This window comes from Sceloporus occidentalis, unplaced genomic scaffold (genome assembly GCF_023333645.1).
Source record: "Sceloporus occidentalis isolate IW3139 unplaced genomic scaffold, rSceOcc1.0.p SCAF_234, whole genome shotgun sequence".
NCBI lineage: Eukaryota > Metazoa > Chordata > Lepidosauria > Squamata > Phrynosomatidae > Sceloporus > Sceloporus occidentalis.
The window spans coordinates 296759-311697 of NW_028317214.1; the positions used below are offsets into that span (position 1 = coordinate 296759).

At 36.0% G+C, this 14939-nt stretch overlaps 2 protein-coding genes across 2 annotated transcripts in view; one reads left to right on the top strand and one right to left on the bottom strand.

The window, feature by feature from the left end:
* Positions 1-1642, top strand: part of LOC149276548 (transcription factor Dp-1-like) — a 29183-nt gene extending 27541 nt beyond the window's left edge. The window contains exons 9-11 of the mRNA XM_089503468.1: positions 78-244; positions 1159-1234; positions 1492-1642. Coding sequence (XP_089359594.1) covers positions 78-244; positions 1159-1234; positions 1492-1642 — 394 coding nt within the window. The remainder of the gene's footprint in view (positions 1-77; positions 245-1158; positions 1235-1491) is intronic.
* Positions 1643-7512: 5870 nt separating this feature from the next.
* On the bottom strand, positions 7513-13179 carry LOC149276549 (potassium-transporting ATPase subunit beta-like). Its single transcript, XM_089503518.1, has 7 exons — positions 13068-13179; positions 12384-12512; positions 10302-10415; positions 9289-9488; positions 8603-8659; positions 8054-8140; positions 7513-7674 (listed from the first exon to the last, which is right to left on the bottom strand). Exons 1-7 carry the CDS (start codon positions 13177-13179, stop codon positions 7513-7515), a joined length of 861 nt encoding a protein of 286 aa, XP_089359644.1.
* Positions 13180-14939: the final 1760 nt, after the last annotated feature.

The window sequence follows — 14939 nt, forward strand, 5'->3', positions numbered from 1 at the left end:
CTCAATTTTGTTACAAACTGTAAATGAGTGACTAGTGACCTATATGAATAATAAGCCTGGAATTTTTTTTTTTAAAGATTTGAATATCTTTTTAATTTCGACAACACATTTGAAATTCACGATGACATAGAAGTATTAAAAAGGATGGGTATGGCTTGTGGACTGGAATCCGGAAGTTGCTCTGCAGAAGACCTTAGGATAGCACGAAGTTTGGTGCCAAAGGCTCTAGAACCGTATGTGACAGGTTAGTGGTATTTCCTTTGTTGATTGAATTTGTTTTTTGTATAAAGTAGGGAGCAAGTATGCGTGCATGAATGAATGCAAATGAGTGTGTGCGTTAGCATGGATGTGTAAGGGTGGGTGGTTAGCATGACATAGGGAGGCTGTAATCACACTCCTATCATGCCCAGGTTCTAGCATGTACTGGCTGCCTTGGCATGAAAGGAATGTTATTGCTGTTAGCAATTATATATGTATAGATGTACTTTCATAAAATATAAGTTTGTTTTTTTTTTGTTTTGTTTTTTAAGTCGGGGGTCATTTTCGGTTTCAGCCAAGTGAATGCTGAATTTTCGGTTTTGGTACTTAAAGACTACTTGCACATGGAACTTACTGTATTTACTCAAAAGCCCCCAAAACTTTGCATCTTGAAGTAAATGCCTGAATATAAGATGATGATGACCCCATTGAGAAAAAAAATGAAAACCATTTATTGCTTTTGTCGCTCTATCATGCACTTGCTCAGTCAATGTCGTCTTACCTATTATTCTGACCTTTTCTGTGTCCCCGTCTCCTGGGTATCAGCTTCGTTATCTGGGTACTTCCGCAGGAGTGGAGGGAACGCCCTTTTGCTGAAGTACTCAGAGGCTAAAGCATAATAAAGTAAAAAAAAAAAAAAGGCTCACACACCAAATCGTTGGTACTTAAAGCCAAACCTGGCATACAACCAAATTTTTTATTCCTTATTCCATTATATACTACCCAAAGTTCAGAATAAGAGTCTGTGATAAAATAACATAATGGGGGGGGGGTATTTTGTGTGCATCAAACTACTCATGTTTCGATAACTGTTTTCATAACTTCTTGGTTGCAAACTGTACAGAATGTGTTTTTCAAATTCCCCTGTGTATATACACCCCTTTTGTGTTTGTTTTGCAGAAATGGCTCAGGGATCGATCAGCAGTGTGTATGTCTCATCAGGTTCTGTATCGAATGGAAGGAGGTTTTCTACAAGGTACAGAGACAGTTTAACAATCTACATGATTTATGCACTTCATAAAGTTAATAAAGCAACTCTATTGCAAATATTGTCTAATCCAGTACAAGTGTATACATTTATATTGCCAATGGCTAGATTATTCTACAGGTTTCCAAGGCTTTGGAGAAGTGCAGAATATTAGTTTTTAAAACGCTGCATATATTTAGTTAAGCTGTGCTTCTCATACAGTAGATTTTGTGGTGTAACGTGTTTGTTTTATTTTCCTTGTGCAGTGAACTGACAGGCTGTACAGATGGTATATTGGCAACTAGTTCAAACGGATCTCAGTATAGTAGCTCCAGAGTAGAAACACCTGTGTCTTACGTTGGAGAGGACGAAGATGATGAGGAAGATGACTTCAATGAAAATGATGATGATGAATGATTTGTAGATGGTGTTTGTGTCTTCAGTTGAAAAAGCTTCAGGAATCTTTTGTGTTCAGTTATTTGAGGTGTACTTTCTTTTACAACAGTCTTGGTATAATATTGTTGAGACTAATAAGTCCTAGTTACCAACCAAGGACTGCTTGTAACTTTATTTTTTTATTTTTTTTCCCCTTTTTGAGCTGTGGATGTTTTTTCTCACAAGCCCCTTTTGAGTTTTTAAATATATTTTATTTATGTTTTGTTTTGCCCCCAGTGAAATTGGCTACACTTTATAATATTGTATTTCAGCCACAAAAATTAAATGGTATCCTCATATGTAAAAAAATAAATGGGTTCATCTAATTACAATTATCTGGAGTGTTTCAATAATGCCAGTAATTTCCAAATGGCAATATGTTTTTTTTTTTAAATCATGCATTGTCCAAAGAAAAATACTTTTTTTTTTTTTTTTTTTTTAACCCCCTACCCATAAATGAATTGGGAGTTCAGAATTAACCTGAACTGTGTGTTTTTTAAAAAAATATGTAATGTATATTTTGGGAGAAAAAAAATACATTTTAAGTCATTGCTGGTGCAGCTATATGAAATATCTATATTTTGCTTTTAGTAAAATTTGCCTGAATTTTTTCAGGTAAATGTTTGATTTTTTTAATTCTATAGTTGTTTACATAAGTATCATTTAAAGTATGTACTGAAACAAATGTTTTGTATTTGTTTCCTAAAACCTCTACCTGTAATCTATTATGTTAAAATTATTATAGCGTTAACAGTTTGGTTTTTTTTAACCCAAGATTTACAAATCCTTTTTAACAGTTCATATTTTATATAAGAAATTTAACAGCAGACTCTGGTGATTTCGGACAATTCTCAAAATTAGAACTGACGGCTGCCTGTTACAATCATATTCCTTTTATTGAAACATACTTATGTAATTTTAACTATACAGAGACTTATTAAATGATTTGTTTAACTTGGCACTGTTAGTTTTATTAATAAAACATGCATGGGCATTTTAAAAAAGCTCAGTGTTTTTCTAACAGGATTTTTGTATAGTATGTTTTTGTTTTTTTACTTTGTATGTATAAATGATTAATTGATGTTAAGCAATACCACGGTCAGTGGCATTTTCTGGCCTGAGATGAGTAGGCTTAACAGCAGGTCTGGAGCAGCATATAATGGGCCAGTTGGAAAGTTCCGAGATCTCACTTGAAATTGCCCCATTCACACAAGGGGTGCCTTTCTAGCACAGCCTCCATAGCATATGGTATCATCGTGCGCCGCAAGAGGTGAAGAACCAATTTATGATGTCATATTCTGGGGCGTAGTAGGAAGAAGATGGATGCGTAGGTGAGGTTTGTGTCTGACTTTTAATACACAGAGCCTGAGCCCAACCTGAAGCGTGAAGTTGTTCCACCAGTTTGTGGGCAATCCCCTGCAACACATTGGGGGCAGTTGTGTGGTGGCCGCAGGAATGGAAATGTATGACATTGCTTCATCAATATTTTTACTTGTAATGGCTTTTACAGTATTTGTATCATTGTTAAAAGCATGGATATCTTCAGTTTAGTATTTTCTTTATTGCTTGCACATGTTTGTGTGTTTGACGGTCCTTTTAAGAGCATGTTTCCTCCAGAACCATCTATATCCAGATCTTATTTTTTTTTTAATCCTTTCTTGTATGGTCGGTAAGCAAAAACCTTAATTTGTTCCCTATAACAAGCAAATTCAGCTCCATTAATCAACAGTTAAGGTAAAATCCAACACTATATAACCAAAAGTATTTAGATACCAGACATCCCATTCCAAAATAAAGGTCATTAACCCCTTTTTGGTACCTCAAACCCCAGAGCAATTTTGCCATTTTTGGGGTATGTCGGTTTAGCGATTATTCTCCTTTCCTGTGAATAGTGTACCCATGTAAACTATATATTGTTTTTTCAAGCAGAGATAGAGCTTTCGTTTGACGATTAGCTGAAAATTTAGAATGAGAAATTTAGTAAAAACTAGCCAAGATTAGAAAATTAAACACATTTTTTTTTACATTTTCCCTCTGAATCCTCACAAAATTAGGTAAAGTGATGGAAAAACCCCTCCAAGTTTATCAATTCAGGTGTCCTGATTTCAGAAATACCTAATTTATATAGATTTTCCAGACTTTCCCAGCACCAGGGAGCATACTATTAGGTGTACAATTTTGTATAATTTTTATGCCTATGGCTTAACGGATTTGGGGGTTGTGAACGGGGGCCAGGAGGGTTATACTGGCTAGATGTTATGCTAGGGCAATGGGATGTAAGGTTTTTTTAAGAATTGTTTTTTTTTTTTTTATATATTTAAAAAATTGTATTTTAATATTTTTACATTTTTTTGTTTTTTACATATTTTTTTTACACAGTAATGGTTAGAGGTCCTCCTAGGGACCTCCTGAACATGCCAGTGATGTCACAGTGACATCACAGCTCACAATTTTTTTTAGTATTTATATTATTTTAATGATTTATTTAATATTATTTTTAAATGACAGGTTTTTTTGGTTTTTTTTTTCTCAGCTTTTCTGTTACAGGACGGGAGGGGGAGTGAGAGAGATGGTTTATCACTCCCCTCCCCGTGATCCCCCTGCACCGATCACACTGTGATCTCTATGCAGGTCCTCACTGACCTGCATAGAGATCGCAGCGTCTCTGTGCCTCATCGGAGGGCAGGATATCCTGTCCTCCGATGACCTTCCGGGTGGCGCAACCCGGAAAGGGAATGCCCGATCGCGTGATTGCGGGTAACAGCTTAACGGCTTTCATGCCGGAAGCTGTTACAGGCGATCGGACAGCAGCTGACGCTGGACGTACCGGGACATCCATAGGGGTTTCTTAGTGGGCGTTTTTTTGGACGTCCCGGTACGTCTATAGGGGATTGAAGGGGTTAATATGGTGACACACACACCCACCTTTTGCAGGCATAACGGTCTTCCTCTTCTGGGAAGGCTTTTCACAAGATTTTGGAGTATATGTGGGAGTTTGTGCCCATTCAGCCAAAAGGGCATTTGTTAGGTCAGGCATCGATGTTGAATTAGAAGGCCTGCCTGGCAGTCTGTGTTCCAATTCATCCAAAAGATGTTCAGTGGTGTTAGAGTCAAAGCTTTGGAGACCACTCAAGTTCCTCCACACCAAACTCTTAACATGTACAGTGCCTTTTTTTTTTTTTGTGAAGTTCAACAACTTTTTTGTAGCGCTTTCAAGCTTTATTCTTTGGTCTTGCCCGTTATGATGAATGACTGAATGGCCTATGTTTTACCTAATATTTACAGTTCTGTGAAACAGGAAGTAATGGTTGAACAATTTCCTGTTCCTAGTCACCCAGGTGTACTAAAAATGTAAAAGCAAAGGGAATATGCTTATATTTTAATCTTATGACTTCATGGGTGTACCAATAATTTTGCTACACCCCAAAGACTACTGGGATATTCTGGAGCGATGAGTCAACTGTGTGGCGTTTTGGAAGACATGAGTCCCACTACATCTGGCGTAAAGCTAACACATCATTCCACAAACAAACATAACAGTCAAACTCGGTGGAATGTCTAGCCATGAGTTTGTGACCTAAAGCTCAAGCGCAGTTGGGTTATGCAGAGGAAAATCATCTGAAGATCAAAATAAACAAAGGTCGTGGAGCGGTCTAGTGAAAGTCCTGACTTGAATCTGATTGAGATGCTGTTGCACTACCGTGAAACGGCAGTTTATGTCTGAAAACCCTCCACTGTGGCTGATTTAAAACAAATCTGCAAAGAAGATTTGAAAGATGTGGAAGTCTCATTGCTGGTTATCGCATTTAGTCCCACTCTTCTTTGCAAATTATGTTTAGGGAGGCAATTACTTTTTCAGATGGGTGATATAGTTTTGATTAATCTTTTACTTTCAATAAATGAAATCACTTTAAAGCTGCATTTTGTGTTGGCTCCCAGTGTCTTGATCTTATGTTAAAATGAGTTGGACCATCTGAAACATTTAAATCTGACAAATAGGAGAAATCAGGAAGGAGGTAATGTGACAGATTCATATGTAGATTCCAAATCAGTACTTATTTCTATGTTAATCATTACACAATACTTGTGCACTGCCTTGGTGGTGGACTTATTTTTATTATTGTGTTAAATCATCGCTTCTTCATGCTTGTAATACACATTTGCAATTTACTTTTTGGGGGACATAGTCTAAAACATGCACAGATACAGACCACTTCACTAATGATTTACATTCAGAAACAAAGAATTTGAAAAGAACGGCTCTAAAACAACTTTATATTTTCGGTTATCTGAATATACCACTTATGTAATATGTCAATAGGCTATATATATCAGTGCTAATTGCTCTGTAAAGGAACAGTATGAATTAGAAAAATATTTCCACGGGATTTCTTTCTGTGACATCTGTAATGTGAGCATTTCATGTAGAAGGATGGCTCCATAGATTTTCAGTGTCTTGCAGAAACACAGTAGCAAGCAGCACTCTTTAGTAGGTGGACTATTAAACATTTCAATATGTCTGTGGATTAAGAGAGATTGTTAATGATGGTCAAATATATGCAGCTAAGATTATATACCTACAGCGTTGGTGTTCTAACCTAATTGAATTATGAAATACAGTATAAACACACAGAAGAAAGCCCTGCGCTCAAACTCCCATCACTCTTGGGCGACAGCAACGGCTATAGTATTCATCAGCCCCAAAGACATAGAACAAACACCGAAAAATAGTTACCTGCGCACTATCCCAAATCCCTATTAAGGGCTAATAAATGTGTAGGAGTTTAGAGAATACCCCCCTCTGTCTCAGAGATTTCTACGTTTAGCTCAAAGTAGCAAGGTGAAATGTTCAGTGTAGGACTCGCCTAAGGGGTTTGCCGTGAAGTGGCGGAAAGCTTCCACTTTAAATGGCCATTGGCGTGAAACTAAAAACCTCCATTTGTCTAAATAAACATAGGGATTTGGGATAGTGCGCAGTTTTTGGTGTTTGTTCTAATTGAATTATGGACAGATACAAGAGGATAGCTAAGCTGCACGCTTCTAGCATTCTTGAATTTAGCTGGTTAAACTCATCATGTAGCATTTACTGTAATGTCCAGGGGATATGAAGAATGCCTAAACCACCAACTAATGAATAACCAGCAAATCATAAACATTTTATGTAATCTGTGCTCACACTTTAAAAACCCATCTGAGGTTTTAAGTGTTTCCATTAATAATAAAAAGAAATATCCATAAGGGTGCTAAAATCATTTGGTACAGGGTTTGTGTGTATCTTAACTAGGGCAGAACATTTTTGATATGCTTATTAATGTTTCCAAAATATTTCACTTTTTAAACATAAGGAAACTTGATTGAAAATCTTTGTTGCTTCAGGAGACAATGAAAAGTTTTTTGAATCATTATTAGCTGAATTTGACCAACCCCAAAAAGATGGTCATGCTGTTTATCTGAAGAAGGAACCTCTGAGGACCCAATAAAAGGGTTGATGAACGGCTGGTTTGCCTCTGTGTCACAGGCTCCTAAGACTTATCTAATGGGTCTGCTTATTTATGTAATTTATAATTATTCTGGTAGGGACCATCTTTCTATTTTTCTGCAAGTTAGGTAGATGACCGAACTGTCGAGAGTTCATTGGACAGCTTTAGTTTACTGCATGGCCCAGAAAGAATAAGTTCCTCCCATGGAGAGAACAGTATAGCTATTTATCCGTCTTCATATTGATGACTTTCACATGTGGCAAGTCTGGCTCCATGAATGGATAAAACACATTTGAAGTAAAGTCAGAACATTTAGAACCCACTATTCTTACCATCCAAATGCTTCTTTATCTTGTATATATACAGTGCAACTCAACTTTCTATCTTAAGCTTGAATGAGACTTTGCCTTCATAGGGATCATGAGGATTATCGGTGATGATCCCCTGTCCAACAACTGTGCACACAACATCCAGTTCTTTGTTCTTTTGAACATTAAGGAATTTCACTGCCACCAATGGGTTTGTGTAGTTCGGCTAGGAAAAAAAAAGAACACATTTATTCAATGGTCAATTCAACAATCAACAAGGAACACATTGAATACCTCAGTGAAAAGGGATATAGTAAATTACTGTACTTACAGCGATTATGCTATAAAATTCAATCAATGCCTTTAAAGACTTTTTTAATGAAAAAATATATGTAGGGATATAACTTTGTGTTATACAGATTAGTTATAGCTTGTTGATTGAGTGGGAAATCAAATAAACGTTCTTGGAGTCAAGTAGACATTTTTCCTTTTTTGAGGAACAATTCCAATTCAATGTCTTTTTTATTGCCCCCTTCTGGATCAACAGCAGGGTTGACTTTGAAGGGCTTGTCTTTTCAACCTTTATTATGATGTCAATGTTGTACCTGGGCCTTCTTGCCATAGTAGGGAAAATACTGCAAGCCAAAGGTTCCACCAGGAGGGTAATATTCCACTTCAACAAGACCACCTTCCTGTGGCAAGAAAACACAAAACCAGATAATCTGTAGAAGCAACTTAAAACAGTTCAAACATAAATATGAAAATTAGTTTTAACTACATAGGACAAAGTAGCATAAAATGCAAGTATATCTACCATGGTGTTTGAATGTTCTGTATTTACTCTTAAACATCTTTACTACCCTTCCAGATTAAATGATATCATTCCACAAATGTGACTTCCAAATACATGTCTCTATACATATACAAGTGACCACACTGAGTGGGTTTTCAGATGTTCAAATAACATGATTGGAACTTAAGCCTTAAGCCCTGCTCAATGAAGCCAAGAATGTCCATACTAACATGCCCTTTGCACGATGGGAACCTCTGCGGCTCGTGGTGTACTGCCGTGATGGGATCCCTTGTGGAGGGGGAGGCAGAACTATCATTTTAGTGATGGGCAGATACACTAGTTGTAATGATTTTATACTAACCTCAGAGGTGCAGTTCACATAGGGAGCTGTATTGTTTCCTGGGACAAAATGTATTATCTAAAAACAAGATAAAACACATAATCGTGATTCATTATTGTGTTTCACATTTGGAACAATAATCATTTGTACTTTGCTTGTAAGGCAACTAAGATAGTAACTCGTAGAAATGTTGATATTTTTTTTATTTCATTTCAGGCTAGTTAAGTAATACGTCAGGTTTGCCAACTGGTCTGCCAAGGATGCAGCCTCGTTGGGAAGCTTGTGTAGCAGGAATATCAGTTACTGCTAGGTGGGAGCTGGCGTTAATACTTCCTTGATAAAGGCAATACTTCTTTATATGAGCTTTTTGTGTTTCATCAAGTTAATAAAAACGGTTCCCTTCTAACTTTGATGCTTTGTGCTACAAACCTATTGTTAAACGCCTCTGTTACCCTCTCATCCATTTTGCTCCTATTATGCTAAATACAATGCTTATGAATATCACTGGTGGTCTGGTTTTAAAGTGCTAGAGCCACACGTCTTCTCTAATCCTGCCCTGTTGATGTTGAATAACTTTCCTACTAGAAGTCCACACGCAAAATCAACGCCCTATCTGTTCCTCATTGTGAGATCAGATCATGTATTCCACACTATCTCATGCAACAAAATTGTTTTTGTCTACAAATGTTTTAACAGTTAAATCTTACCCTATTAATTTTTATAAAAACACAGGGCTGGCCAGATGCAAATCCAAAAGTAGGGTCATTTTTGTAAGAGCAGTTTCCAAGCATATCAGTAGTAAATTGACAGGCGTACTTAGGGAGGCCCTTTGCATTCAGCAGGTTCCCGATATCTGTGTTATTTGAACAGTTTTTGTTCATCTTCTCTTGTGTTTCTGCCTTATAAACTGCAATAGAATCAAAGGAAAAAAAATAAACATAAAATGAAGCTGATCTAGATAGACACTATGTTAAAGAGAGAAAAAAAGGTGAGAAAAAAAAATCCTTTGAAGCAGCAGTGTTTTCATTGAGGTTCCAGACACAAGATTATATTCTAAATGAATGAATGAACAAATGAATGAATAAATGAATGACTGGATTTAGGCTGACATACCCCTTTAACATGCTCTTTTCTTATTTCCAAAGCAAATCAGCTATTGCTTTTGTGTTTTCGCTATTGGATAATATAGCATCATCTAAGCTTATATAGTCGAAAGTAAAGTGAAGAATGGGATTCTAATTACCCAATACTGATGGGTTGGAAAATCAAATAAAAAGAAAGCATATGATTTTTTGTTCCTATAATCACATAAGGTTTTTAGGATAATACATTTACTATGCATATGAAAGGGAAAGTGATGTACCAGTGCGTGTAACAATACCAATAAAATAATTGTAAGCAAAGCTGGTATTTAATGGGACCTAAAATTACATAATATTAATAGGGGAAAGGAAAGCTGTGCAGATTACACTCGTCAGTGATATATATATATATATATTAAAGCAGAGGTTCTCAAACTTAGTTATCATTAGAAGGACTTACTTCAGTAAAATTAACCCAAAATCAAACATAACTGCGTCATGGAACTAAGGTACAGACATAGAGACCCCCACAACAGAGGATTTTAGGAATTATAGTCATAGATAGGAATGGATGTTCCAGCGTTTTGGCTTCATTTCTTTATGAACACCTGCGAATGATGTGAAGAAGGTGTTTTTACCTGAGAGAAACTGGCATAGGTTGGATACAGTGAGGTTGTACGACGTGTTATCAGTCATATTGTAAAAGATTTGGAATCCATCATCCCCATGAGAATTTGGTCTTACAGTCACACCTGTAAATGAAACATGTAGGTTTTGTTTTACACAAACAGCTATCAAAGCTAGTAATAGGGATTTTATTTTCCAAATTCATGCCACAAAACCAAATGTCTCATGAAATAAAAAAAACGAAAAAGTTTAAAGTGTAAAGAAACAATGAGGATTAGCATCCTCCCTCCATCTAAAACCACAGGCTCCTCACTAGCACTCTCTTATTTATTTGGTCCTTACTTTCTCCAAAGTCTGCCCTATTTTTCCCACACTGTAAAAAAACCTCAAACCTTATTCAGCCCTCGTTCTTCTCTTATATTCAGAGTTTTATGCCTATTACATGCATGCTGATTAAGGTTGTTTCACTGATCTACTACACTCTCAATGAAGTATGACTTCCTTAAGTCACAAGACCACTTCCACAGTAACTCAAAGTATTACATCTAGTTAATAAACTGTTCACTCCTTTGTCCACAGGCAACGATAAAACAGAAAGCCTGTGCAGAATAATTCTTCTACGGTTTCAACATTTCAGTCTAATAATCTAATTGTATAATCTTTTCTAATACATAATAATATTGTCCGAACTTGTAACTTTGTAAACTTCAAACCACCTTTTGATAAAAATCCTAACACCTTGTGATATTTGATTACACATGCGCAATGCACTCTTGTATAAACAAACAGGGGAATTGTCCTTTGGTCTAATCTCAAGGTCCTTTTGTCAAGTGTTGATTGCATCAAGGTTCCTACTACAGACGTTTACATTGACCTTGACCGGCATTACTAAATTAATGTTTCATAGTGCCAGGAATCCCCTGGAACATTCATTTCTCCTACTAAACCCAAAATAACTCTGTACAGGTTCAGATCAAGAGAGTATTCTTGTTGGCACCGGTTGCATTTTTGAAGGTTCTCCATGAGTTGTTGCAAAAGGCAGTCAGTCCAAGTTGCAGAATTGTCTCTAGTCTAATAGATACAAGAAAGTTTTGCCCAAGAACCTCGGTGGGGGAGTAGATACTATAATGAGCTTTTTTTTAAGTACATTTCAGGTTTAAAAAACACCCATCAATTGTTTTAGTAAAAATCACTAGTGAACATTAACATTCAGCTTTACTATTGCCACACATGCAATGTCTTTGTAACCTACTCACTGGCATATATGTCAACAGAATACGGATAAATTCTGTACATTTTAAATAAACATACATTTTTCCTGAATGTGGTCATCTCACTTCTTAAATTATGCTAAATATTATGTGGGACTGAAGACAAGCCATTGGAAATCTCTAATAAGTAACCCAACAAGGGTAGAAATTGATGTCTTAAACCTAAAAAGAACCAAATTTGTCATTTGACTTTATCCTAGTGAGTAAAGTAAAAAAAGTGAGACAATTGACAGTATCAATCTGTAAAAGTCCATTCATCTATTCATCATCATCCATTCAAGTCTGCTTTAAAATGATGTATCAGTCAAGGTGCTCTCTACTTTGGCATATATTTTAGGTTCTTATTACTTTAAGTTCAAGACTTATGATTAGGCAATAGGGTGCAAAGCATGCCAGGAGTATATCTCCTGATTTGCTTCACTGAAGCTATGTTAGTTCAAGAAATCTACTCATTACTGCAATTGGGCTTAAAATGTACAGAATTGGGTTATGAGCCCCATTTATAAGTGGAAGCATTATTGGTACCATGCTGTGAGAACTGTAAGGCAAGCTAACTTTCCTTATGAAAATCCTAGCTAGATTTGGAAGTTCCTTCTGTACAAAACACACCTAGAATATAACATGGATTTAATCTCTATTATCTCTATTGTATCTGTTTTAACCTCCATAATTTGCTTACAGTTGGTGAAAGTAGTTCATGGTCCTGCAACAATTAATTAAAGAAATTTGCAAAAGTTTACGGACAATCATAACATGCTTAAGAATGGAGTGTTTTCCCCTTATTTTCCATTTTTTTTTTTATTTTATTTTTTACTTACTTACCTGGGGACTTCAGTCGATCTTGATAGTCTGGATGATACGGACTCAGGGTTTTCATCAGGGAATATATAGAGAGTGCAAATATTCCAATCATAACAATGTAGAAGGCTACATAGTAAAGACTTATGTACACTGTAAAGAAAAATAAAGTGATCACAAGTTACAACTAGAAAGCTACATCATGCCATTGGATATGTATGATTACTTCACCACTACTGCCCAGATACAAAAAAATGATTCAAAATCAAATCAGAATACTGACAGCAGTAGATAAAACATGGAAGGATTTAGTACCTCTCCTAAATTATTGAGATCTAAATTCCAAAAAGAACTCAAATGCTCCAAGTGAAAAAAAGAATACAATCATGAAGTCCTGATTTTACCACAACTTTGTAAATGTCCTTACTTTAAGAAATATAGCATATAATAATCCCTAACAAAGGTAACATTTGACCGTATAGGCATTAAAACAAATACATCCAGATAGGCCCAGAAAGCAAACCTTTAGAGAATGTTATGAGAGGTGGCAAGACCATTTCCTACTAACTTTTGGAGTTCTTGCACCTGTGTTATTCTCAGGTTCTTCCTTGTGTTACAGAGAGAAATAACCCAAAAAATATTACATACTAACGCTATCACTAATCTAAGTAAATACTTTAGAATTTTAGTTTTTGCATAAAGACCTACCCCACTTGATCAGGGTTCTTCCCATCAGCTCCCCTGTGTCAGGATTCCATACAAAGCGCCCAAAGTTCTCCATGCGCTCGCTGCATGTCTTCTTTTCATTGAAAGTTGCCATTTTTTCCTAACTGTGATGGAACCCTTTCTTCGGTTCAAAAAAAATGAAACATGCAAGAAGCGGCCTGTGCCAAGTTTTGTACTCCCTTATATAGCCATTTATGAAGGTTGTTCAGATGTCATTGACGTCTACCGCCTAATCACATGAAATACTCTTCTTATATTAGCATAGTTATCTCCCTGAAAGCACTGCTGATAGCAGGTAGCATAGAATTTCTGGATATCATATGCCCTTCCATTTTCACCTAACTTGTTGTACGCATTTCCAGAGGCTGGATAATAGCGTGCATGAACACCCTGATTACTTTGTTTTGATAACTGCCAACCGTTTAGCGAGTAAAACGTTTAGCGAGGTATTTCTACTGAAAATAAAACTGACCAACACAAATAAGGGGAACATGAAGGAGGATTGGGAGGACAGTGTTTAATCCTGCTATACCACAAAAGAAGTGCAATGATCAGGGGAAGGGAAGGTGTGTTTAAGTACATCCTAGAGGCTATTCACAGTAAAAACCCATATATCACCCCATATATATATCCACAATTCTAGAAATGCACTAAAAAGGTGTAATGATGACAACTAATAGAAAAAAATAATTTTCCTTGTTAGGTCTAATATCTTTAACAAATCTAATATCTAACCATAAAATGTTCATCATTTAGCAGATCTAATGGAAATAATTAGAGTTGGAACTTGTAGGTTCTATCGCATGCTGAATGCAAGATTTCAGGCCAAGTTTACAATAACTGCACAAAGGGGTGGTATGATTTTTTTTTCTTCATGTTTAGTAATTAAAAAATCAATGGGCTATTGTGTTCTACAGAGGAAAAAATGTAGTGTGTATATACAATTTTACAAACCGCAAGCATAAAATATTCTTGCTAAATAGGAATTATTTTTCAGAAAAAAAATATATTAAATTGTCTCATGAGCCAATCATTTTTTTCCAGGAAAATGTACAGAAATGTCAGGAAACTATTAACAGGTCTACTAGGGGGTTTCAATAAATGGAAGAGGATCATTCTCAATCTCATCTTGTCGTAAGATTATAGGGCTGTGTACATGTATAAACATCTAATCTTGTTCTGAGGACATTAGCTCAAAAGCTATGGAAAGTCCCTTAAACAGTTTAATGGTTGCACTGTAAAGAGATCCATCTTAAGGCTGCTTTACACCGTGATTCAGTTTCTGCCGAAGCCACTATAGAAAATCACCCCTAGAAACCACAATTTATTTTGCATGTTTTATGATCAGGGAGATAATGTATGTAGAATAAAACTAATTAAATAAAATGAATGGGGAAAACAATCCAGTATTCAGTAGTTACATAGTAGAAAAGGATGAAGCCAACTAAGAGAGCAGTAGGGATCAATACTTTTTTGACGTGTTCAGAAGACAGATTGGGTTTCTTTACTTTGTAAAACAAAACATTTGGACGTTGCCACCAAACAATACCAAGTCACATTGGTTCCTCACACAATTGTCACATTTGTTATGTTAAGTAAAGGCTACTACATAAAACTCAACTTAAGTTGTTATGATGTTGAGGGACAGCGATGGAAAAATAGATAATATCTATTGATGACTTATTCTATTTAACACCAGTTAGTGAAATTGTTACAGCTAGTAACATTAATTTGAGTTACTAATACTACTCATAGCTTGTGTTTTGTTTTAAAGGAATACTATAGTTTTGGAGACATCTGGTTCAAAGTAAGGGACTTTTAATGAAATGTCTTAAATTTCTGGGAGCGAGTTAT

Coding starts and splice junctions, on each gene's coding strand:
- LOC149276549 (XM_089503518.1), bottom strand. CDS start 13,179: ATGGCAACTTTCAATGAAAAGAAGACATGCAGCGAGCGCATGGAGAAC. Junction 9,489..10,301: donor CCTATGCCAGTTTCTCTCAG/GTAAAAACACCT, acceptor ATTCTATTGCAG/TTTATAAGGCAGAAACACAA. Junction 8,141..8,602: donor ATGTGAACTGCACCTCTGAG/GTTAGTATAAAA, acceptor TTCTTGCCACAG/GAAGGTGGTCTTGTTGAAGT.